Source organism: Montipora foliosa, chromosome 13 (assembly GCF_036669935.1).
Source record: "Montipora foliosa isolate CH-2021 chromosome 13, ASM3666993v2, whole genome shotgun sequence".
Classification (NCBI taxonomy): Eukaryota; Metazoa; Cnidaria; class Anthozoa; order Scleractinia; family Acroporidae; genus Montipora; species Montipora foliosa.
The window spans coordinates 41,218,083-41,244,150 of NC_090881.1; the positions used below are offsets into that span (position 1 = coordinate 41,218,083).

Here is a 26,068-nt window from a genome sequence, read left to right on the forward strand (position 1 = left end):
GGCAGCGAAGAGTACCGAAATTGGGAATTTCTCGCTTAACGGCTGGGACGATCAGAATTAATGTATTATCATTCCTGGAAAATGAAGAAATAACTTTTTTGACTACAATGTAAGGAATCACGAATAGCGAATCCACCCTCGGTTCGATAATTCTGTTCAAATATTTTTGTGTGTGTCTTCCGCTCAGGCTGGCGGCACTGAACAGAGAGGCAAGGCAAGCCTTCGGCAACATTTGAATACTGCTCTTTATTACAATCAGTAAAAAGCCAGTTTATCCATTGCCGTTCATTTCATTTTCTCGCTGATAGTAAAAACTGCGTTTTGTGGAAGCAAGGTTGTGTGTGACATTTCAGTTGAAAACTAGGTCTGAAGGTCAGCTTGTGTTTATTTAGAGGAAGAAGAAATTGTTGTTGAATTCAACACCCTTTTGAAGACTTGGTAAATTTGAAAAGGAAGAAATTCTAGGAACGTAGAATGAGAGCATTTCATCTAATGCTAGAACTGTAAATTGCACGCGCCACACTGAAACCATCTTTAGACTACTTTATCCTCGCTTATTGCTAAGCACTTACATTATTTACCAAGTGCCGCGCAAGCAGCGAATTAAACTATCTCGCCTTGTCGTTTTCATTGCAAACTGCTTGGGTATAAAATAAATATGGGTTGCTTGCTTATTAATTGAGGTCCAGTTAAAAGTTCAAACAACTACACGTGTAAATAGGCACCACGCGTAGAAACTGTGATTCCCTCTTGAATTCTCTGGGGACGTAGCTCCACGCTTCGTGGAAAAGCGTTCGAAATGGCAAGGTATTCTGCTGTTTTTCTGATCGAAATCCATTTAATTTTACAGGATAATCCTCCTCGAGCATCTTCGATGTGTTTTTTTATTTCCCTGACAAAATTGTTATAATTTTTCTCGCGAGTGCAGAAATAGCTCAAACGATACTTGCCCATAAATGGAAGTAGACACTCCAAATTCCCAGATAACAACAACAACAAAGGCGCGCAAAGTAAAGTCGTTGAATAAGGCTCTTTAATTTTTTTGTGTTACTTGTGATGCGAGCAGCTGCATGTCTAGAGAAACTATTTTGCACTAGATTTGTCATTTCGTTCAGTAGATGTCACAGGTAGGTGATAACAATGAAACAATTCCCCAGGATGGGTGACCCAGCACAAACCGTTTGCAGTTTACATGGCAAAAAGATAGCTCACCTAGTAAGGTGCCTCGGGCAAGTAGACAGGGCATCCTGGGAAGGCCGATGACCTTGTCTAGTATGTAAATGCTTCAATGCGTTTTCTACCTGTAGAGAAACATAAAAAAAGTTGTCTCTCTCAGGGTAACTTGGTTAGCCGGGGTACCTTCCCTCCATGTAAACAGGCCCTAAGACTTCGAAGGAATAATATCTCAAAATTTTAATTTATTAAACACTAACATATAAAAAATCCCATTACGAACTTGCATCTTGTTTGGAAAAGCTATCTATACTCAACTTTCTTTCACAAGTTAAAAAAAAAAATCCTTACAGGGTAGACCATATTTCAGGTTTTAAAGCAAAAGCAGTGTTTCTAAACAGGCTTAAGGATCCAGGCTTGATCAGATCTTAAATCTGTGATCATGCTGCTGCAGCTGCTTACGTTGCATTAACGACTGGACCACCCCCTGAAGAAGGCCAGACTAAGTTAACCCAAGACCTCCATGGGGTGTTCCAGACTTCGCCAACCCAAGACCCCCATGGTGATGATAAGAAAGTTGTTTTATATCCACGGTTCTAAAACATGGTTATCTTACTGTCAGGTGTTAGGAAATAGAAAACAAACTCACAACTTGCTACATGTACAGTAGCTCCTAGATGCCTTGCGTCATGTAGTTCATTGGTGGGGCATTGTGCTGTGTAACGAAATAACATCATGAACACTTATAAATAGTACTGATTGACCACCAATATCATACAGCACTTGGTATGCCCGACAAAAGACTTAGATCAAACTTCATCCCGTAACCTAACAGTTCTTTATATGAATCTTTCATCTGATATGATTAAAGGCTACATAGAAACTGAAGGATACATGCATCAAATTCACTTCACCAGTAATTATATAATTATGTGAAATGTATAATTTGAACTGCAGAAGGAACATGGTACGATTTTTATATCATCCATGGCATTCATGAACATTGCTTAAGAAGCGAGTAATGAGAGGATTTGAACCCATACACTGCAGTGCTCGGCCAATAGAGCTATGAAGCCCACTTAGAGCCAGTCATTTTCCTGATCGTAGAAAGGAATGATAGTCAGGGTGATAATCATTAATTTAAGTTTTTGTGAGTTCGTAATAAGACTTTAGAGGATGTCATGATGGGGAAAATACACTGCATACAATGCAATTAACATGCAGCTCACTAATATCTCAGATTAGCATAATTTCTAGAATATAATAATTCGTTTTTATATTCACCGTGCTTCCCAGTGAATACAACATTTTCGAGGTGCGCCTGCTAAACAAAGCAAGCACTTTTCATGCCTTTTTGCATGTCGATTTGCACTTTCTTGATAATCACCGCTGAAAATTATACTAAAACAATTATTTCGCCTTGACGACGTCTCGGTACACCTTCAGCGAATAATTGTTAATTATACCTAGTGTTCATATTTAGTACTTGAATAATCTGGAAAAGGAGCCGGGAAAATCCATTTGGTCAGTTTTAATTTCCAGTCTTTATCACATCCTCTTATTACTGTGCTTGCATGTACCAGTAGGTTGGGATCTCATGTACGTTTACTAACTTATTTGTTTTAAGGTGATAACACTTGGATTATTGTTGGTGCTGTCTTGGGAGCAGTTGCCTTGGTTATCATCGTTACAGTGATCATTTGGTTTGTGCGAAAGAAGAAGTTCCCAAAAAAACCGAAGGGTCAGTATTTCACCAATGACAGATATTTCAGTTGCAGTATCGCCTTCAATATTAACAACTTTAGTCTTTCCTTTAAATTGTGTAATGAAATACATGTAATTGATACATATTGTAATTTAAAGTTGTTCCTTTTTTGTTTGTGAAATGAAAATACAGGTATGAAACCATTATGTTATCATAAGTCAGCAGTTAACTTGAAGTTACATCTACCAATAGTCTTTTTCCCTTTTTTGCGTGAAATTATATATGGTGTAAGGCTGATTTCAACCTGTGACCTTTATTTGCATTTTGTGTTTTATTCCACTCCTAAATTGATGTGGAGAATTGCTTACATTTACAGTTGTGTGGAGTAGAATGTTGTTGCCTGGCAACAGGCGGAGGGAAAAATGATAAGACACCAGTGTCCCTTCGCTGGTTGTATCGTAAAGGACTACCTTCTTTGTGTGTTTTTCACATCTTCACCATTAACAACAGTTAAGTTGTTAGGAGTGCTTAATTTTACATGTGTAATGTGACTAACATATAACAGGGTGAATAGAGACTACTTTGGCTCACAACACTGAACTAACTGCCTTCCACAAATGTGGATAAAACATAGACGTTTTTTAAAAAAGTCGAGCCACTGTTGGCTATACAGATCACAGTCGCACATTATGTACCGTACCGTGAGCAAAATAAACATTTTTTTTTTAAACCAAAAGAGCTGTTATCATCTCCTTTTTGTATCTGATATTTCACTTCAATATATACTCAACAGATAATAACGCGTCCATACGATTTCATTTTCAAATTTATTAATATAAAGTGTTTGGCAATGTGACATCGAGCTGTGGACTCGAGGAATTGATGTGAGGGGGTTTGGCGCATGGAATCTGAAGTGCTGACCATTACCTTTTACCAATTAAGTATTTATTTATACCAAGCTTTTTAATCGTGTGTATTTTATTTGCCTTCTTTTGTTTCTTTTATGAAGAAGTCTCAGACACTAATGTTGCTGGCCAAGGAAGGTGAGCTTGATTGATTATTCTTAATGATGCATGTTTAATAACATACTAGGACATCAAGAAATTTCTTAGAAATTGGTGTGGGGCGAGGAAAACGGACAAGAAAACATATCTATTAAAAAGCTCAACATAACTGGCTTTTCTTGTGTTTTACCATTATGCAACATTCTGTCGACCAGAGTGCAGTGCCCTTTGGGGGAACCTTGTTTTCAACAGGAGTCCCTAAACAGTTATTATATGATTATCAACCTCTTAATCATAAATATTTTGAAACTTGCATTAGAACTGTCTTGAATTTAGGCACTGCTTTCAGTTCGGATCCATCCCTGGCCAACGCGACCTATCAAACTAGACATAAATTATTTCATCGTTATAGTTTTCGGAAGTTCGGACAACTCTCACGCATCTTTATCATGTCTAATGATCATGCCCAAGAGACTATGAGGTGAGAGAACACATCCCCCATACATGGGCCTCTTTCCATGATAATCTTTTTCAATCTAATTTTAGCTCGTAGTCAAGCTGCGAGGCTATTTTAGGAAAGACACCTGATTGGTCAATTGAAATGATGTAATGACCACTTAAAGCCGATCACCTCTTCAAATTTCGATGTAGGATTTCACTAGATCATGCGACGGCGAGAAAAGTCTTCGCAAGTTTCTTCACAATGACATCTGATCCTCTGACCATGGGCCGCGAGGCCATGGGGACGAAACTAAAAATAACTTTCACAGCGTGACGCAAAGCTTAAAAATAGATTGAAAAGATTATCATAGGGCACGGGGATGTGTTCTCTCACCTGATAGTGTCTTGTCATGCCATACAGTGTTAATGTAGTCTAATTTCGAATTGGTGTGGGGAAAAAATAGCAAAGACCTCGTCGAACTAACATAATATTTCATTTAAAAAGTTTGATTATTCTTTTAATTATCTTTTTCACTGTTTTCACCAGATGCAAATTTTTTTTTAAGTACGAAACGTGATGAAAATTTCCAAGTGCATTTTGAAGAGTGTGTTTTGACAGGCAAAAAGAAGATATTTTTAGGTTTTGCAATGAAATCATCCTTGCCTCAAATTGGCTTATTGTTTTGTGTTAATCTCAAACTCTTCGTTCTACGTGTATAACCACATTTTCTCAAACTGATTAATTGTTCATAAAGGTGATCGTCCAACCAAGAGACGGCAATTCCGTCTCGTGTTTGAAGCACGGGCATAAGGCGTTTACCACGAGTTTGAAGTACTAGTTAAAAAAAAAAAAAAAGTGTGACCTCGTTCTTTTATTGTTTTCTCGCGTTTGGAAACCCTGATGGAACACTCGTACTCGTTTTTGAAATAGCGTCTCAATCGCGTAACAGGAATAAAAGAAAATGGAAATATTCACGGATTTCTCACATGTCGGCAAGACCAGTTTGTTTTTACGAAAAATTGTGTTGTTATGATGATTTGCCTTTTCAGAAAGGGTGTCACCAGTGCTATCACAGTGCTGTGGATGGTTATAAAATCAAGGTTTAGTTTTGAATTCTTCACTTTGTTGTGCAATGGCTTTAACGCGTTTTCGGCAAGCAACATGAGCCGATCAAGAGGCCAAGTTGGTAGAAGTGCCGTGCCAAAGTCCACTCGTTACAAAAATAAATGGGCCTATGGAATATTCGAACAATGGTAGAAACAGAGAAAGAAAATATTATTGAAGTCAAGTCTGCTGAGGGTTCTGAGGTGTTGCTGCCTAAGTGCAGCACTCGCAATGAAGAAATGGATAAAGAAGGTACTGTTAAAATTGCTAAATGTGATCAGTTCATGGCGTCTGCCTACTTTAAGAACTGTAAAATAAATATTAAACGTAAACAAGTGAACGAACGTGATGTTTTCTTTAGAAAATGTCTTGTTACTTATTAGAGAGGGGGTGAATAAAGGTTGTTTGTTCATGTTGGTGTCTGTTTTTTATGTATTCAAATACGTTTTATTAATATTCAAATTAAGAAATGAGTTCACTAGCGTTTGATGCTTTATCAAACTCAAGGGTTTGCTATTACATGGAACTCATGGATAGCGCGTCATTCCAGTATTTCACCGGGGTTTCAAACCACATGCACGCGTCTTTTGGTTGGATGATCACCTTGTGAATAATTAATGAATTCCAGAAGAGGTGATCACATGATTCCGAGTGCAATTTCGAATAAAGAAGCACATGGCAAGTGCGAATTATAGTCTTCGGAAAAATTTACCAAGTGCTTATTAATTTTGTTCCAAATTGCACAAGAAAAATCACGGGATTACTTAGTAAAGATATACGAGCAAAAATTTCATCTTTATTGCACTAATTTCACTTTTCTGCACTCTGTGTGGGGTTAAGTGATGTACCCTCAGCCAATAAATACTGACGTTTTTGCACGTATATTATTACATGCAATATGTAACCCTTGAGTTTGATAAAGCAGAAAACTCAAGTGAACACAGTTCTTAATTTGAACATTATTGTTTTAAGAATGCTTAAAAAAAGGACACCACGAACAAACAACCTTCATTAACAGCCTTTCTAACAAGTAACAACACATTTTCTAGAGGAAACATGAACACGTTCATTCACTTACGTTAATATTTATTTTACTGTTCTTAAGTAGGCAGACACGATGAACTGAGAACAATTAGCAATTTCAACAGTACCTTCTGTGTCTTTATAAATTCATTTCTTCGTTGCTTGTGTTGCACAAACCTTTGAAAGCCAGTAATTTAAAGACAAAACATTTATGTCGGTCAAAAATGTATCCAGCGACTGAACCAAAAATAAATCGTATTTTTTTAATAAATTAAGTGTTGACTTCAATGATGGTAGGTACCTTTGCTTTTGTCATCCTTCGAATACAGTTCCGTATGCCCATTTATTTTTTAGTGGATTTTGGCACGGCAGTTTTCACTGGCTTAGCCTCCTTATTGGTTGCTTACAACGCAAGTTGCTTCCTGTAAACGTGATAAAGCCCTCGCATAAGAGAGGAAGAATTCAGAATTCAAACCTCTGATCTATTTATAATTTTCCACAGCTTGGTGATAACATTGTTGACGTAGATTTTGAAAAGGCAAATCACCATAACGATACACTTTTTTTGTGACAAGAAACTTGCCGAGGAGATGTGAGCAATTCTCGATTTTTTCCATTTTGTTTATTCCTGAGGCGCGATTGTGGAACTTGGTCAAATCTCGTGCATCGTGTTTTATCAGGGTTTCGAAAGACTCGAAAACAATAATAGAGTGGCCTTCGGCCTGGTGCTTTTGTCTGTTTTCTCGTGTTTGGAAACCCAGATGAAACAATCGCAATTTTTTGGACGTAAACAGCAATTTTTGTATCCTTGTGGGCCATACTCATTAATTCAGGAAAAATAAAAGATTGTTTTGATGGTTGTATATCTGTTCTCCAAATTTACAGAAACGCATCGCTTTCCTCTGTTTAGGTCCCTCGTACTGAGATAATAATGGTTAAAAGCTAAAAAGATGCGTCGAATAAGTAACTTTAAATATTCAGGTCATGTTGTATCACATCGACAATATCGAGGCTTCTCCTTGATACTATTGTGAACCTTAGAGGTAATTGGTCGCTGAATTCTCAGTCACTATAATAGGCCACTTTCGAGATATTAAAATTCAGCTTGAAAGAGAGGTTAAGAAGACAAAGGAGAGTGGATGAAATGTCGATATTTTTCACATTCATTCCAACGTGTTTCTATTGTTTTTGTTCTCTCTGCCGCTCTATCAAGCTGAATATTGATATTTCGAAAATGGCCGACTATCGTATTTCATCGATTATTAGACGTTATTGCATTAAAAAAGTATTTCGAAAACAATATAATCGCGACGAAGTGTAAAAAGCAAATGTCAATAGCGATGAGCAGAATAAGATATGTGTATGTGTTAAAAGGAACTTGACGTATACTCGACAACATCAGTGAATTATCAATGTCATCAACAAACTTAATGCCTTATTTCATTTATTGGTCATCAGTCACAAAATTGTTTTGGACGATGTCAGCTGCTATAATAGAAAGAAAGCAAATTGTAAGAGATAGCAACAGAGTAAGATGCGTGCTTTTCTTCTTATTAACAACCGACCTTTATCCTTTCAGCATCAGTGATTAATCAGTTGTAACTTTTTCTGTCCATTTGCTGTAATAGTAGTACATCACAACTCCTGTTATTTCTGTAGGAACATGGGGCACAGGGTCAGAATGGTGGTGACGAATCAGCTAATTTGAGCGTTTTAGAGCGGTTTTCAATTGAGTGTCGAAAGTAATTAGTGAATTTACTTTGGTTTTTCATTACTTCACTCAGTGATTGGTTCAAAGTTCTCGCGGCAGTTTCTCAGCCAATCAGAAGTGAAACAAAAGCCAATCCTGACTCGCGTGTGCACATTTTCCCGCGCTTTGTGTCGGCTACGTGTAATTACTTCGAGTTTTTATTGGTTTACTGGCTTGTCTCCGTCCTTTTTGATTAGCTAAAGTAATTACTTTGGTTTTGGTTGTACAACACTCATTTGAAAACCGCTCTATTGATGAGATGTTTAAGTCACCCTGTGAATCGTCGTAGTGACCCCGATTGCTTTTCAGAAATCCCTTAATTTGACATCGCACCAAGACAAAGTGAAATGTTCAAATTCTTGGACAAAAAGCTATCAAACATGCAGCTGGTTCTAGACAGAGGAAACTATACAATTCACTGTTCATTGTTGATTATTCCCTCTATTACAATATGTCTCAGGAAAACGTTGCAAAGCGTGTCTCACAACTCTTATTATGTCCTTAGGGGGGGTGGAGCGCAGGGCAAGAGTGGTGGTGACGAATCAGCATATGAAAGCGCATATTCAAACGCTTCAGTGCTCCCTCCATCTAAGAAGCCGGCGAACTCTGTCAAAGAAGATTCAGGTCAGGCTATTGCATTGCCTGTGTATGCCCAAGTGGACAAATCTAAAAAGAAACCAAGATCTGAAAGGGAAGCCCAGGTAAGGTTTACTTAAGATAATGATGCACTTATTTGGTCACTTTGGTTTCGTTGGAAAACTCCTTGAGATGAAATGGAATGTTTGGACCTGTCTCGTACAGGCCTTAGTTACAGTATAAGGTGTCGCTCAGTTCTTTTTTGTACTCCGTTGGATGATAGTGTCAGGGCAACAGTTAGGTGATTTTGATGATTGAAGGAAGTGATACTTAGAGTGAAGACAGGGACCTCAATGGAAAGCCACAACGTGTTGCGCAATAATCTTTCTGGTAAAATTTCATGTGCACAGTGTCTTGGCACAGTCTTGAGAACCCACATTCTTGTCATTGTTTCAAAAAAGGAAGTTGCAACATTTATAGTTCTTTAGTAAAGTACAAAGGCATTTTTTTTATTCTTTGTGTTCGACCGGTTCTTGCTTCGGAATCTGATGTCAAAGACGGCGAACCAAGGGGAAAAAATAGGTTTCAGCTTCGTCCCTTAGTGGCGGAATGGCACTCAATAAAAAAGGCTGACTAACTAAGTATTTAGCCCTGCTTTATCCTCTCGAAGTAACGTAATTCTAGCACATTCAACAATGGAATTTTTGCTCTGAATTTTATCACCACAGCGACAGCCCGGTGAGCTGCTGTATGTACAGGCTGACCACTCAAACGAGGGAAGTTTGCCCACAAAAGCCTCTGGTAACCCTTCGAGACCTCCGCCCTACCAGGATACTGTTTATGCCGATTTGGTGTAATTTAGGTGGTGTGATGCTGCGAAATAATTGTTTTACATTTGTAATGTGCTTTTTGCCACCAAAAGCGTTTGAGAGTTCAAGAACTTTTCAGTAGAATGTCGCGTGCAGTAAGCTCTCACGCATGTTCTAAAGCGCAATATTAACTGCAGTTTTTTTTCCCGTTAAATATCGCTTCTTAACCGAATTTAACCGTATCTTCTTCATGTTGGTTAGGACTTTATTTTTCAGACGCGTAGAGTTCTTTAAGCCTTTTGTCGACATATAATGAATATTTTTCGTAGAATTGTAGGTTCTGAAGAGGTTGTGATTTGAATCCGTTTATTTTAAATACGGAATCTCGCTGTGTCACGCCATTTATAGCTTTTTTGGAGTATTGAGTTCTGATCTAGGAAAAAGTTAAGCGTAAAAGAGGAAAATCAAGGGAAAGAAAATGTTATTTGTCCTTATAAAGGTAAATGCGGAGGGAATTGTTTCTTATATATCACTGAAATGATGTAGTTACCTGAATTAGTTGATCAAACCAATGTAGTCTTATATGATGATGTATTTCATATATATCTTTCACTTATAATTACTTATCACGTGTAGTTGTGAACTCAGAAGTGACCAGCTCCCAACGTCAGTGGCTTCATAGCTCAGTTGGTTAGAGCATCGCACCGGTATCGCGAGGTCGCGGGTTCAAATCCCATTGAAGTCCTGAAAAATTTTCAGGCTTCTCGACGCAATAGAAATTTGCGCTCATCACTGCGAGACAACATGGTTTCATTTGATAGTCATATATATTATCATTTTAACATGAAATTATAGATAGAGATGATTCAATCCCTTTTCGTTTTGATTTTTGTTTAGTTTGTGGGTCTAGCCTTTATTTAAATAATAAGTAAGGCATGCTTGGCGAACAAAGCCTTGATATTACTCGTAGGCTTTTAGCTTGTTTTATATTTAATTTTAGGTTTATACTTCCATAGAGTAAAATTGATGTGTCCGTTTGATGGAGAGTAACTTCACGGAGATGTTTACTTTTAATTAACGTTAAAAAGTGCTACTCTTGGTCCGTTTAATATTTTTAAATGTTTATGTATAAGGTTTGCGTTTTCGCCGTCTCCGTAATGTCGTTTTCAACTAACTGAAATTAATGTCTCGTGCTAATTAAGAGACTTTGGCACATTGTTTTCATGGCGTGTTTTTTTTTTTTTTTAAAGAGACTGTAAATTACCTGGTTTCATTATCGCCATTTTGATTTTATTACGCTGTTCATTTGTATTCCTTGTTTGGAAAACAGAGACTGTTTTGTATGGATCCACTGGATTTACTAGTGACGTCATTCAAAACAATAGCTCCCAGGAATCTGAAATGATCGCAAGACTTAGTTTCACAATTTTAAAACATATGTTTTTTCCCTTTCTATTCTAAGAAAGTGAAATAATTTAATAAGCCGTATTTCTAAGCATAAGTTAACTCCCATTTTCGTCGCTGAAGATAAGGTTCAGTTTGAAGAGAATCCAAGCATTTTGCTGATTATTTTAGTTTTGTAGTAGCTGTTTTTCCTGGTAGGGTTAGTTTTACTGTTTCTGTTGTCTTATGCCCCAGTTTAGAAAGGTAAGATTTTATGAGAACTTGTTTCCTTATTCTGCAACTAACCGAAAGACTTTGGCTTTTGCGCCAATTATTGGCTCGGTATTTCTACTAGATTTTAACTTGTTTTACTATGTTAGGTTGTCCCAATGGAATCTTGATTGGGAAGGCAGCCCTTGGTATTGAAATAAAACTGGAGAAGTATTTATATTCATTTTGGGTAATAAAGTTATATTGAGGTGTATTTGATGTTCTGAGAACATAGTTTTCAATGCTATAATACCACCATATGTTAATGGTAAGTACAAAAACTCTGTTATCAATTCTAGGTGAGATCTTTAGATCAAAACTTACCAATTTAGTGTAAAAGCCAGGGTTTGTACAAAGTCTAGAGTTTCAGAAAAGAAAGATTGGAGTTTGCTTGGTTTTTTTTAGCTTGGATGAAAAGCCTGGACAAGCATTGAAAATAGTCTGGTTGCTCAATAATTTTATCAGGTTTTGGTATTTTTTAGGCCGTGGATTCGTCTACTGTGATAACATAAAATGTAATATGATGAGTGACATGGGTGCTCTTTTGAGTGCATTGTAATTTCGGTATTGCAATATAGCGCAAGTATTTGCACTGTAAAAGGTCTGACTGTGCATTAGAAAATGTTGTGCAAACCCTACAATTTTATATTTCTGTGTTGGTAATTTATAACTTTACCTAGAGTAGTCCTTAGGCGTAATGACAAAGTTATGGAAAGTTAAGTATATTACCATGAAGCCCTGGCCAAACTATCAAACAAAGTTGGATCCAACCTGCAACATTGTTGGATGTAAATGTTGAGGTAGTTGCAAAACACTATCCAACATTGCTGGACGAAACTGATTCAAATTCAAAACTGAAACGAAAAGCGCTCGTAGCGTTTATGCTACCGGAGCTGTTGAAGGACAGAAATGACCGATTCAAACGAAAGAATGGTTAGGAGAACTTGTAGGGTTTGTTCACTGCAAGATGCAGCCACGTTTATTATATAGGAGGTGATGAGAATGAGCCCGCATCAATTTGCAGAATTTTTAAACGCTATTGAACCAGACATCTCCAAACAGGGCAGCAAAATGGGTGGTGAACGGTAAACTGCTTAGTCCAGCTGGAAGGCTGTTCATCAACAGCCACGACGGTCTTGTGGTCCTCGTCCGCCATCTTTGTTGAAAATGATGCTTAAAGCCTGGGCTTGAAAACAAGGCAGCGATTCGTGATTGGCTTAGCAGGACACAACTTTATTGGAGGATGGGCAAAACACTAGCAGAATTGTTGGGTATAATGTGTGGTCAAAAGCAAGCTCTATCAAACGCTTGATCTAACAAAAATTGTTGGACGAACGCCTTCCAGCAGGGGAGGCCAAACCGTCGAACAATGTTGGATCGAACAAAGTTGGGAGTGTTGAATCCAACTTTGTTCGATAGTTTTTCCAGGGCTAAATGCAATGCCCAGTACAGCATTTTATCTTTCTTTATTAAATGGTGTTTATCTCCGTAACTTTTTTTAAAAAATCATTTAAAGCACCGATTATTGACCCGCACGACCTAAGGATAAATTCGTTCACTTAAAGGGGCACTATCATGAGCTGCGCATGCTCGAGTTTGTTTGCTCTCGAGCCCACGGAAAATTCTAGCCGCCATCATGGATTCACGCGTGAGTCACGTATATTCGCCGGAGTTTCTCCTTTTTCCACCATGGCCCTCCCCAGTGGACACCATTTTGAATTTAACAAAAGAAAACGTTTGCAAGGATACTGAAATAGCCGTCGTCCAGATGCCGTTTTGTTTGCATTCAAGTGAGCCGTTCTTTTTTCGGTCATGGTTGATTATTGTTTGAATCACCTAAGGTAAACAACCTGGCAAGACGTCTAATTGAAAATCAGGTTGAAAATTACTTCGACCATTTTGGAGTAATTAAGTTGTATCGGTTGGATACAATATGGCCGCCGTTGTTCAGTATGGTCGACATGACTTGCTCTTTTTTTTCATTTGAAGCCGGTCACATCTTCGTGGCTTCAGCTCTATTCTCATGCAGACGTTTTCCTTTGTTTAACTTTAATCAACGCAAAGCTTTAAAATAAATATGCAAAGAACGTAGCGAACATGTTTTAACAGATTTCTAGTTGTAGTGATTGAATTTATAGGGATTGTACCACGTTACGTTGCTTTCACATGTTAAATAAACGTAAAAAGTAAAAAAAAAATGTTGAAGTGTGATGATCTCCACTAACGGGAAGCGTTATATTGCCGACTGATTTTTTCACTTCTTAACTGTGGGACATCAACAGGCGTTTTCTCGAGTCTTGATGAAGTTTCCGCTTGGACCGCCATATTGCAGGGTGAGTCACGCACTGACACGGGAGTGTCAGACTCACGCAATCTCAAGGCCAAGTTCCCAGTTTTTTCGCTCGCTTTTCGTTCAGATCTGAGCTATCTAGCGAGGATCACTTCTATCTTTTGTTTGAATGATTATCCCAGGGCGACAAATAATGTTTGAATGGTCGTGATTATTCAAGGAGGTGATACCTCGATTGAAGACTGGCACCTTGGAAAGTCGCAGTTGTTGAGGCATTAGGGAGCTTAACGACGGTGCCTACTATTGTTATTGCGCATACGTTCTGCGCCTCTCGAGATACTCGGATTTCCTATGGGTAGTGTTTATTAATACCGGGATATTTTTGCGCAGTTCAAAACCATGCGGAGAAAGCAGAACTTAGCAAGTGTTCTTACCATCCAAAACGAAAATTGGGGGTAACCACGCCTTTTTCAGAGATAATTAAGGTTCAAATTGCAATTAAATATTGTGGATTAATTATCTTCGAAAAATGCGTGGTTACCCCCAATTTCTTTTTGGATTTCAATAACACTTGTTAAGATCTGCTTTTCCCGCATATTCAGTAAACCGCGCAAAAATACCTTTGAATTAGTTGGCACCGTCCATAATCAGACGCGTTTTTGAGACACGAACGGCAACCGGTATCTTTTCTCTGTTACAGGTGATTAGTGTGAAGATCTGTGAGACTCCACTGCCATGGCACGCAAAATGTTCTCTTCCGGTTGCTATTCGCGTCTCAAAGACGTGCGTATTGGAGCTTAAGCACGCGCGTTTTTGAGACGCGGACGACAACCGCAAGTTTTAACTTGTCTTCACACAACCACATTTACATTGACAAATATCTTTTCTCCATTACAGGGGATTAGTATAAACATCTGGGAGACACCACTGTCCTGGCACGCGAGATGTTCTCTTCCGGTTGCCGTCCGCGTCTCAAAAACGCGCGTGCTTAAGCTCCCTGTCATTGGTTGCGGCCGCATCTGGGAGTTTAACACTAGTGTTAAATCAAGTTCTGTTGTTCAGTGTTGTTTTGTGAATTCAAAACACCAGTTAGTTGACACTAGAGTACTGTCAATACTAGTGTTACACTGTGTTTCTCTGACGTGTGACTGCAAACAATGTCTGAATGTTTATACTTGTACTTCTTTAGTCGTCAATAGTGAGAACCAGGGCTTAATAGTAGCTGTGGCTAATAACTGGAAAAAAAAAACAATTTGTAAATGATCACTTAACAAAAATAATCTATGTCTACATTGTAATAGCCCACTTTCGATATATTAAAATTCAGTCGTAAGCAAATGGCATCATCTCGAGGCTCTGGGGAATAAACTCATACAAATCGATCCTTATATTTATTCCCCAGAGCCTCGAGATGATGCCTTTTGTTTAAGACTGAATTTTAATATATCGAAAGTGGGCTATTGACTAGTCTCTTACGAAGCTGTTCTTTGTGTGGTCACGCAACGCTCCTCCCCGCAAGGAGCACACAAAGAAAGGCTGCGTAGGAGATTAGCTATTGGCTTATTATTGTAGGATTCCTGCTAAGCCCCCCGCGTGGATTCGTTCAATATCGCGTTTTAGTTCTATTTGACGATCTTCGTCATTGCCCAAAATGGCTCTTCTGCAGGTTGGTTTCAAGATTTTTTTTTTCAGATGTGTATAATTCTTTCAACCCATTTCAACCATTTTGTCGACTGACTGTCCTCATGAGTACATCGGACAGACTAAATGTCAGTTTGGTACACATTTGAAGGAGCATCAAAAGGCTGTTTTCCTTTGTGAAAAGGAAAACTCTACTTTGTCAGAGCATGCTTGCCAAATAAACCACGCAACTCTGTGGAATCATAATAGACTTATCACTGACCACCAACCGTCGGTACCATCAATGCCGTTTGGAAGATTGTCACACGTCAATGTCGCCCACGCTCCTTTCACCTGACACCAGGAGCTCCTGCCGCCCACGCTCCTTTCACCTGACACCAGGAGCTCCTGCCTGACACCTATAGAACGCTTTCACTCACGTGACCAGCAGCCATATTGACTTTCTGAAACAAAGAAAGTATTTACATAAAAATAGCGTTCCATTCCCGGAGGATTAGTTTGGTACGCCATCATGCCCGCCATTTCTTTGTTTTGGAACACCAACATGGCCGCCGTGACGTCATGTGAAAACACTCTATAGCTATTTGCGTCTCATTAAAAGAAAAAGACGCTAATTACTTTTAACATTAATTGGCACACCCTTTCGCTTTTTAGCAAATTGGTACATCTAAAAGGATTCTTGTGGTAACTTTCGATCACCCCTTATGAAGACACTGAGACACTCGAAATGTTGGGTCTTTCAAATAAATATTTGTAACCTTTTAACTTGCTACATTCAAATTTCTTCCTACCTGAGTAATACAATCTGTCTGATTATTGTCAGCCTGGCCCGGGTTGCTCGAAGTATGGTTAGCGCTAACCAGCGTTAACTACCATGGAAAAGCTATAGGTTTTGATAGCTGTTAACCAACGGTTAGCTCTAATAGGGCTTCGAGAAACCGGCCCCTGGTTGCACTATGAACTGTACCTTTCGTTAAGTAAACCATTGACTGGATTCAAAAAATGGCGGACAACAAATTACTCTTTTGTCTTTGGGGTAATTAGTCAGCGTGTCAAATTGAAAGGATATTGGCTGTACTGACTAATTTTCACAAAGACAAAATAATAATTTATTGGCGGCCATTTTTGCATTTGGTATTCTTGGGAAACAACAAGACCTTCGGATCTACATATACTAGAACCACTCGACAAAGGCTTCATAACTTGTTTTATAAAGTTGACTTGTCTATATGCTGTGGAGCCTTACAGTGAACTCATAATAGTAATAAAACTTGAAAAGTGCAACTTTTGGCCATCTATTTAACATTTTTAAATATTTATGAATAAGACGTATAAAGTTGACGTTTCGGCGTCATCCCAACGTTGTTTTCAACTAACTGAAATTAATGCGTCACGTAAATTATATTTATTTGAGTGCTGTTTAGTCTTCATCAATATCGCTCATAACAATAAAAGAAGCTTCGAAGTTGTTTGTGTACTCTTATACTGTTCGAAATTATTCGTTTTTGAATTTCTTCCGCTCACCATACAATTACTTTTAAAGCTTATGATGATTTCGCTGGTTCAAATCGGGGGTTGAAGTGGACTAACAGAATAAGTATAACGGAAATTTCGTAGGGTGGAATAACGGAATAACGACTTCCTTTGGAATAATCGATTTGTGCACCGGAATAAGTAGATTTTTTCCATTACTGGGGTAATGGAATAGCGAATTATTTCGAGCATGAATATTGGAATAATGAACACCAGATTACTTCTCTTCACCCCCAGGGTTCGAAAATGAAAAGAATGACCCAAAAATTTGTTTCGAACACGAGTGTTGCTGCACCTGTTGGAAAATGGCGGGAAACAACGCGGGAAACACACATACGGGCGGGTCAGCGGCATACCAGCGGTTTCCCACATCACACAAAAGTTTGCCATCGGCAAACCATGTCTTCAACAGTGTACTGTATGGTGATAGTAATCCTCTTCTTTTGCCCCGAAACAGGTGGGTTTTGTTCTCTTTGCTTTTAAATATTTACTAAACTTGTATTCAGGTCTCTGAGGCAATATCCATAATAACTTGTACTTTCGGGAAAGGTTTAAATTAGAATTAACTCGTCTAGTGTATGATATTTAATGACAGATCGATCGATGGATTCAGTGTCCTTCCAGGGGACTATAGTTAACTAAAATACGGTTTTTAGTATGTAATTCAGGTTAAATCGTCGAACATTAAGCTACTTCTCTGTTTCTCTCACTCCTTCCCTCTCTCTATCCCTGCTTTCAGTAATATGCGCTTCATGTCCTGTTTTTTCTTTGCGATGTGCACATGAGTATATCTATCAATAAATTATGTAATGCTCTGCTGGGCCCGGTTGTTCGAAAGCCGATTAACTTAATCCAGGATTAGCGTAAACTTTTGTTTCATGTTTTCCACTTCTTGGTGAAAGTTTTGTTTGCTTGTTTTTTTTTTTCAAGATTGAGTTCTTCTGATGTAAAGTTTTGCCGAATATCAGCGTTCAACAGCATTTGGGAGTAGAGAAATAAATTCCTTGGTTAATTTTTAATCTGGGGTTAGCGTTAATCGACTTTTGAACAACCGGGCCCTGTATTGTATGTTACCAATGTTTTCCGCTGTAAAATATATTCCAATTAAAAAAAGAAAAATTTAGATGGGTAAAGATGTAGGGCTGCCATTTGTAAGTGTTTTCAAGGTAGATCATTTATTTAATTACTTTCCTAGTATGAGCTAAAAAGATTTCTGATGAGCACTGCAGAAATTTTTATTATTGCCCCAAATACAATCGCAATTAATGTCTGTGAAATTTCCCATCTTTGATCAATTTCCTAACTGATATTTCTCTAATGGTCCAGGTGAGGTGGGAAAATACTTGTGCTGTGGTTCATTATACAGGAAGTCGATGCAATTATCAACTTCTATAAATATTATATAATAACTCCAGTCTTGGTTTTAACTTCGTCTTCTAAGTATAATTTTATAATATAAACTTAATGTCATTTTCGTCCTGGGCGAAGAGAGTGTTCTTCATGTACCTGAATGTGACAAAAAGTAGAGAAATAAAAACATCCGTTTCTCTTTCTTCAGGTGGTATCAGTATAACATGGAAGGAACCTCTTCCAATCCAAGCCATATCAGATGATAACCAAATACACTCAAGTTACACACAGCTTCTTGAAGGAACCATCAATGCAACCCTGAGCTGGCTTTTCAGTTTATCATCAGATTTAACATTTTCTGGCGTAAATTTAAGATTCAATGGCGAAATCATTGGAGCAGTAGAGCAGTCAGGAGATGTTGTAGTAGCAAGCGGTTTTGAAGACAAATTTGACCTCCGGTGGATTCCATATGAAAGAGTCATTCTATTTGTCTTCAATGTAACAACTGAGGTGAATGGTACATTTGGTTGTGATGTTTTAGCAAAGAAAGTTGGCACATTAACATTTAAGAGCACAACTCAAGTGGATGTTGTCGGTAAGCCTAATGTTGCCTTTAATAATGATTTTCAGTCAGAACAAAGTGGCAAAAATAAATTTGGACTGCTCTTTTCTTTATATTAAGAGTTGATACATATAGATGTTTTTTGTACCCATCCCAATGCTAAATAAATGGCACAATGGCTTGGCTGGCCAACGAGCCCATATATCGTGGTCTATCATCTAACTCGAGTATCCAGTTTAGTTGTGGAGGCAACATAACAAGAATTTCACCGTAACACCACCTCTTGAAACTAGTCTCGCTCGGTCGTGTTACGCTATGCCGCGTACGCCAATCAGAAACCGCAACTTGCGCGCCAAGGCCGTGGAACTAGTATCGACATGTTTTTTCAAAAATCTGGTAACAACATTCGAGAGCAGTTTCATGTCTCGACCTGCAACGCCTGCGGCAACTTGTTTTGCAGCAGCGTTGCACATTAATTTCTGCTAAAGTTTCAACGTGTGAAATAGTTACCGTAGTACGAAAACTGAGACTAGGGTCTCAGCTTTCGTACTATTCCTACTCTCTTGTGCCGAAGTGGCAACAGCGCTCAGCGTCAAAATTTGTCTCATTCACCACCCCCACAGGACAAATTCCTGATTCCATTCCCGAGGCTTCCCCTACCCTTTCCCGGGACGGGGGGGGGGGGGGGGGTAGGGGTTTCCATTGACTGGTCAATAAGGAAGAGTAAAATTAATGCACTTATCCAAGGTTGTATAATACCGGACAATAGAGTATAGGTTTTTTGACACGAGTCGTGTGGTTAATATTTTGTTATTCATGCATCCATGCCTCTTAAATAAATAAGTCTTATTGCAGCCATCTGCTCAGGTAGTTTTATGGTATTTAAATTCTCTCAATCGCACTGTAGAGATTTGGAAGCAGGTTTGGTGCACTGGTGTGAGCACTCACCTTCCACTTATGAGGCGAGTAGGTACAAAACACAGGTCACAGTTCACAAGTCACAGGTCACTGTTTTGCCAATACAGAAACAACCCTAACCGTTTACCACTGCTAACATTAGGCCCAAGGTTAGCTTTCAAGATTGTGTAGGATACTTTCTTTGTCGCTGAACATTCAACGTTGTTTTTTTGAGTTAAGGTTAAACGAGCGCGCTGTTTACATTTAATGTTGCGTGCGCGCTCCACTTGAATTTATATTTCGCAAGGCTCGTCGCGTAGATCGTTTGATTTCAAGTCGCGTAATCTAGCTAAAATTTTCAGTTGTGCAAAAACAACCAAGCTAACCAGCTGTTCATCATGTTTGCTAACCAGTTATTATAACTGCTAACCAGTTATTCTCTAAAGTTTTACCGGACCGTTTACTACAGTGTGCATCAATTACGGAGCCAGTCAAGAAGTAAGTTTTTAGTTAGTTTTTAAGTTTATTTGCGTTAATTTATAGTTTCTTTTGAACATTTGTAAGGCCGAGTGCCAATGCAATTTCTTTGTATTTTAGATCGAATTGTCTTTTTAAAATTAAATACGGTTCTTTTTCCGTATTGGCGTGTTAGGTCTCTTGTTCAACGGAACACTTTCTGTATTAGTAAAACAATCACCTGTGTCTTGTGACTTGTGACCTGTGTTTTGTACCTGTCGTAATGTGTCCATGGTTCGGTTCCCCGACTTGGCTTCTCATGTGGGTGGAATTTGGTGGTCCTGACTACACTGATACCAGTGGTTTTTTTCTGGGTGCCCAGTTTCCCCCTGTCCTCAAAAACCAATTCTTACGATTTGATAGAGCGAGTTTCGATAGAGTGTCGTAAAACCAAAACCAAATTAATTGCTTTGGCCAATCAAAAAGGACGGAGACAATCCAGTAAACCAATAAAAAAAAAATCGAAGTAATTACACGTAGCCGACACCAAGCGCGGGAAAAATGTGCACGCGCGCGCCACGATTGGCTTTGGTTTCACTTCTGATTGGCTGAAAAAGTGGCGCGAGAACTTTGAACCAATCACTGAGTGAAGTAATCATAAGCCAAAGTAATTCACTAATTACTTTCGACACTCAATTGAAAACCGCTCTAGGTGTTGATTTGATTTAGTGTCCCGAATTATTGCCTCAACATTGAAAACAGTTGACACGTAAATAAAATTCATAACTTAAAAAAGTTGATTATAAAGAGTAAGTCCGGAAATCCTAATCTTGAAGATTTTTTTACATGTACATGTCATACGTCAAGATTGGCTTTGATTTACCTTAAGTGGATTAGATTGTACAGCATGCTGTATTTAGCCTTTTGATTTTATAGATCCTCCAAGCAACATTGCCACTTCAGGTGACCAAACAGTATCAGTATCTGATGAATTAACTTTGAACTGTTCAGCTGATGGAAAACCCAAACCAACAATAACCTGGACCAGACTCTCTGATAACACTATAGTCACCATGCCTTTCAACATTAGCAGTAGACAGTATGGAGGATACTACAGATGTACTGCTGATAATGGTGTTGGAAATCCTTTGAGAAAGAATGTCTTCATAAATGTTCTGTGTGAGTGTCATTGAGCTGAATTTTAATTATTCAGAGTGAGCTACCGGTTCATGTGTAGTTAAAATCAAGCCTTCTTGAAATTAATAACGAGATGTAACATATCAAAACAGAGTGTGAATGTCTTAACAGGGGCTGCAAACACCGAGAAACAGATGAAAGCACGACGCCGTAGGCGGAGTGTTTTTATTGTTTCGAGGTGTTTGAAACCCCTAATGAAACACGAAGCTGTGTGCTACTTGAATCATGGAGTTCCTTTCTGCAGTCCTCTGGTTGCTGTCGTTGCACAGAGGTTGTGGTTTGTGAATGAACCCTCGATTCCGGCGTCTTTGCTTAACCCTTTAATCTTTAACCCTGGACAATTTCCATACCAAACTGCAAAATGTGCAAAAAAATATTAAGAGGCTATTTTTACAACCTAACGTACATAATTTGTTGTTTCTTTAAAACTTACCATCATTAAAATACTTGAATCCACGCCGGCTAGGAATCGACTAAAACTGATCATCTTTCGCCACTCCAGACTCGGGACGGACACCTGAACAAATATTTATTGACAGCAGAGCTGAACGAAACAGCGTCAAGGCGAACTGTTGTTTGCGTAATCCGTAATTCGCAATTTTGCGTAAGAAAGAGCTCCTCGTCGCTGTCCATGATAGGAACGCCATGAACAGACTGCTGGTGCGTAGAAAAAATGGTTAGCAAGAATCAAAAGAACTAAAGAAACGAAAACAAAGCTAAGTCCCTTGAGGACGCCATAAATGATTCAAATTCTATTGTTTCTCAAAAACCTGTGAAAATCAAGCCGTTATGCCTTTTAAAGTTTTCAAAAGTGTTTTCAAAAGTCTACGGCCCTCGGGATGTATATGGCTCGGTATTTATCTCTTACTTGTACCAACACCTGGCCTCGGTTGTTCAAAAGGTGGATAAACGCTATCCACCGGATAAATCACTGTCCAGCGGATATAAACTAGCAAAACCAATTGAGTTATCCACTGGATAGTGATTTATCGAGTAGGTAGCGCTATCTACCCTTCGAACAACGGGGACCAGGGCCCGGTTGTTCAAAAGCCGATTAACGCTAATGATCCCAGATTAAAAACGAACCAAGGAGTTTATTTGTCAATTCGGCAAAGCTTTACATTAGAAGAAGAAAACAAAAATAAGCAAAAGAAACTTTCACCAAAAAGCTGAAAACATAAAACAAAAGTTTACGCCAACCCCGGATTAAGTTAATCGACTTTCGAACAACCGGGCCCAGGTATTTAAATAACTGAGGAGAAAGTGCTTTCTTTGTAATTCTATCTGCAAATGACTGTCTTCCAAAGAGTCTCCTACGATAAGGACTATAAACTGTTCGCCCCACCTCAGTGCACTTGTTCATAAATAATTCTGTGGGACGTTAAAGAAATCACGCGCTTTTGGAGAAGCATAGAGGACTTAGTGTCTGGTGTTGTGGTTTTGCTTTTGGGTGTAAGTGTAAAATTACAGCAGGTCCACATCAGGGGTATAGCTGCCAATTTATTATTACCCTTCTTCAGGGCCGTTTTCAATCGAGTGTCGAAAGTAATTAGCAAATTACTTTGGTTTTGCATCGCTTCCCTTAGTGATTGGTTCAAAGTTGTGGCGCAACTTTTTCAACCAATCAGAAGTGAAACCATAACCAATCGTGGCTCTCGCGTGCACATTTTCCCGTGCTCTGTGTCGGCTACGTGTAATTACTATAAATTTTGATTGGTTTACTGGATTGTCTCCGTCCTTTTTGATTCACCAAAGTAATTACTTCGGTTTTGGTTTTACGACCCTCATTTGAAAACCGCTCTAACAAATAATCAAATTTAAACAAATAAAGAAACAAACAATTACAGTCCGCAACTTTTTGCTTAATTTTTTTGACAGTTCCTCCTATAATTACCATTGAAAGTAAAATCTTTGTTGGCCGAGGGCAGACAGCATCACTCAACTGTGAAGTGGAAGGAAATCCAACTCCCTCAATTCGGTGGATTCCTTGTGATCTTCAAAATATTGGCTGTGACAAACAGTACCTTAATATTTCTAAAGTGCTGACTTCGCGTGCTCACTACACCTGTACAGCAAGCAATAGCGAGGGAAGCGATTTAGAAACCACACTTCTTAGTAAGTTACAATGATTTTGTACTTAGTGGACACTTCCGGGCAGTCCTTAATAAATGGAAACGACAAGTTGAGGATTTAAAGTAATTTAAGACGGGTTCTTTCAAACCTAAGATTAAAATTCCCTTTGACAATGACAACAGTCACTCAAGCCAGCTAGCTGCCAACTTCAAATATTATTGAAACTCATGAGTGTAACATTAGCGTGCTGTAAAATGTCTGAGCTCTTGGTACACCTGCACCAGCAGGTGGGATGCAATAACCCCACCATACCAGGGGCGGATCCAGCTTTCTTTTAGCGGAGGGGGTTCGATGAAAGGGGGGTTCCTCCGACGGAAAATTTCTCATCTCTTAAAGTTAAAATGCTAAAATGCCTTAAAGCTCAGTGAGGCTTAAAAACGATGCAAATTAACATTTATAAAATTTTGCTAAAACTACACTGCATTTTATCTTTTTTCGATTTTGTGTTTCGTCAAAGACGGGATAAACAAAAAGCATTGTTCGGAGGGGGGGGGGGGGGGTAATCTTTCCACAAAAAGCTGAACCACAGCATCGTAGTCAACGCCTTTACGGGCTTTCGTAGTAAATGTTCATCAGAGCCAAGCCTGAAAGTCTTAACTTAATAGTGAATTTATTGCATTTAAGATTGACAGTATTTACTTTATACTTTTACAAGTTTGTGACATTGGCTGTTTTAATTTAATCCACCTACTGTAGATCTGCCCCAGCATACCGAACAAACGAAGAGTTATGTTCCTTCCGAGTGTAGTGTAGTGTAGTGTACTTTGCGGACCTATATTGTAAACAGGCAAATCCTACTTTGGCACAGAGTGATTCTACTCCTTCCTTACGTCCTTCTAGAGTTAGGAAAGTGCCATGTAGATATCATGATTATGTTCTGGTATGCATTAGGCTTAACCCAGAATAGAGCATTTATGGACCTCTTATTTAACTGGACTGTTTGTTGATCTTTTAGATTTTGTTTCCGAGTTAGTCCTGATTGTCTATTCGGCTACAAAAGACGTTCGAAGACATTTTGAAGCATTTAGGTGTTTAGAGTTCGGTTTGTTTCATTCTGTTTGAATCAACGTGTATTTCAAAGAAGGGAGGAATGTAGTATACGTTGCGGACCTATATTGTAGGAAGGCATGCGCAGCTGTGTTGTAAAAAATGAAGCACATGGCGTTTTGATTGAATCTTGGTTAAATCCGTGTTGTTAATGGTATTTCAGTGCGGTTAGATCCGAAATAGTCTACAGCGTAGTGTAGTGCAGTGCAGCAGTGCAGTGCAGTGCAGTGCAGTGCAGTGCAGTGCAGTGCAGTGTAACCAGACGAAGTGTAATCGTCATAATCATGTTCTTGGTCGCTTGTTTGAGTCTTCTTGGTTAGTTTATTTGTCAAGACATATGACAGGATGCGGTGATGCGGATCCGTGTAATTCCCTAAAATCTGCATCCTCCGCATAATTACATTATATTTCCGCATAAAACAGTAGAAATGCCTGGTGTTAGTGATACAGAAGCTGCTTACCATTCTTTCAAACATAACGGCCAAGGAGATTTATCACTACCTTGAAATCCTCATTTTCCTGAACCTTTTTCCACAGTCATTGGAGGGAAAGATATTTTCTTGAGAATCAGCACAAGTGGAGAATGTGATAAAAAGGATTATGTATGGGAAACACTTCAGAGTGAGGTATTAGCATTAAGATATTTTTTTTTTCAGTAAACAGAGAAGTTTTGAAAATAACAGAGTTAAAATTGAAGTTATAGGAGGTAGTCAGGCGGGCATTTTAAGCATTCTAGACATGATGGCTGCATGTACAAAAAGAGTCGTGACAATTAAGGAATTAGCTTTGCTCTTCAATTCACCGGGTGTGTGGTTGCCCAGCCCTTAACTTATTGACTCCTTAATCAGCCCCTATTAACGAGTAAAATCGTCTGACAGATTAAAGTCTACATGTACATGATTACAAGTATTATTGTAACTGCCAGCGGAGTCAATGGGTTCCTGGTATAGACCACGTGTCATGAATTTCGCTCTGGCCTAATCTTCACAAACTTCAACTGAACATCATTCATGTGAAGGAATAATTAACAATTATTCGACGATATTCACCGAGCCTGAGGTGAATAATTGCTTAAGTACAATTACAGGTGATTATTTGAAAATGTGTATTTTTTTTTTTACAATCAATTTCTTCGTCTTTCAGCTCGACAAAACGGCCTGTGGCCATTAAAAAAAAAAAACAGTCAATTAATAGGTGATTATCGCGTAATAATCACCTCAAGTGCAACCAATCAATGAAGACAATTTTCAATATCACCTATGTTATTTTTCCAACAAATGATTATTTTCGTTACAGTGTCCCCTAAACAACTGTTCCCCTAATTAAAGTAATGATAAACAGCTGCATTTATATGGATGTTAACTTTAAAACAATTCTAACCCTCACAATTTATTGGGATAGGACGAAGCTCTTCACGACCTCTAATTTCATTGGATCCCTTTAAGACGCAGCTCTATTGTTTTTAGGGTTAGGGTCCATCGTTGATTGGTTCTTTGTTTTGGTCCATTGTTTTCTGAGCCAATCCCGAGAGGCGTTGTAATAACTGGGTACTGACTCAGTTCATTGGTGGAAGTGGATTGTCAAAAGTAATGCATGGACCAAAGAGGACTCTCCGGGACATAATTTTATCAGAATCGGGTAATAGAAAATTATAACCCACAAATGACCAGTTCCCAACATCAGTGGCTTCATAGCTCAGTTGGTTAAAGCGTCACACCGGTAT

The 26,068-nt window shown here is 38.6% G+C and overlaps 1 protein-coding gene across 2 annotated transcripts in view; it reads left to right on the forward strand.

Moving 5' to 3' along the window:
• LOC137982381 (uncharacterized) overlaps nt 1-13,445 on the forward strand; it is a 50,819-nt gene extending 37,374 nt beyond the window's left edge. The window contains exons 8-11 of one of the 2 annotated variants that reach the window (XM_068829498.1): nt 2,801-2,914; nt 3,888-3,921; nt 8,707-8,902; nt 9,506-13,445. In XM_068829498.1, the coding sequence (XP_068685599.1) occupies nt 2,801-2,914; nt 3,888-3,921; nt 8,707-8,902; nt 9,506-9,634 (473 nt within the window). In that variant the 3' untranslated portion in view covers nt 9,635-13,445. The remainder of the gene's footprint in view (nt 1-2,800; nt 2,915-3,887; nt 3,922-8,706; nt 8,903-9,505) is intronic. The other variant, XM_068829499.1, reaches the window with a different exon arrangement.
• Nucleotides 13,446-26,068: the final 12,623 nt, after the last annotated feature.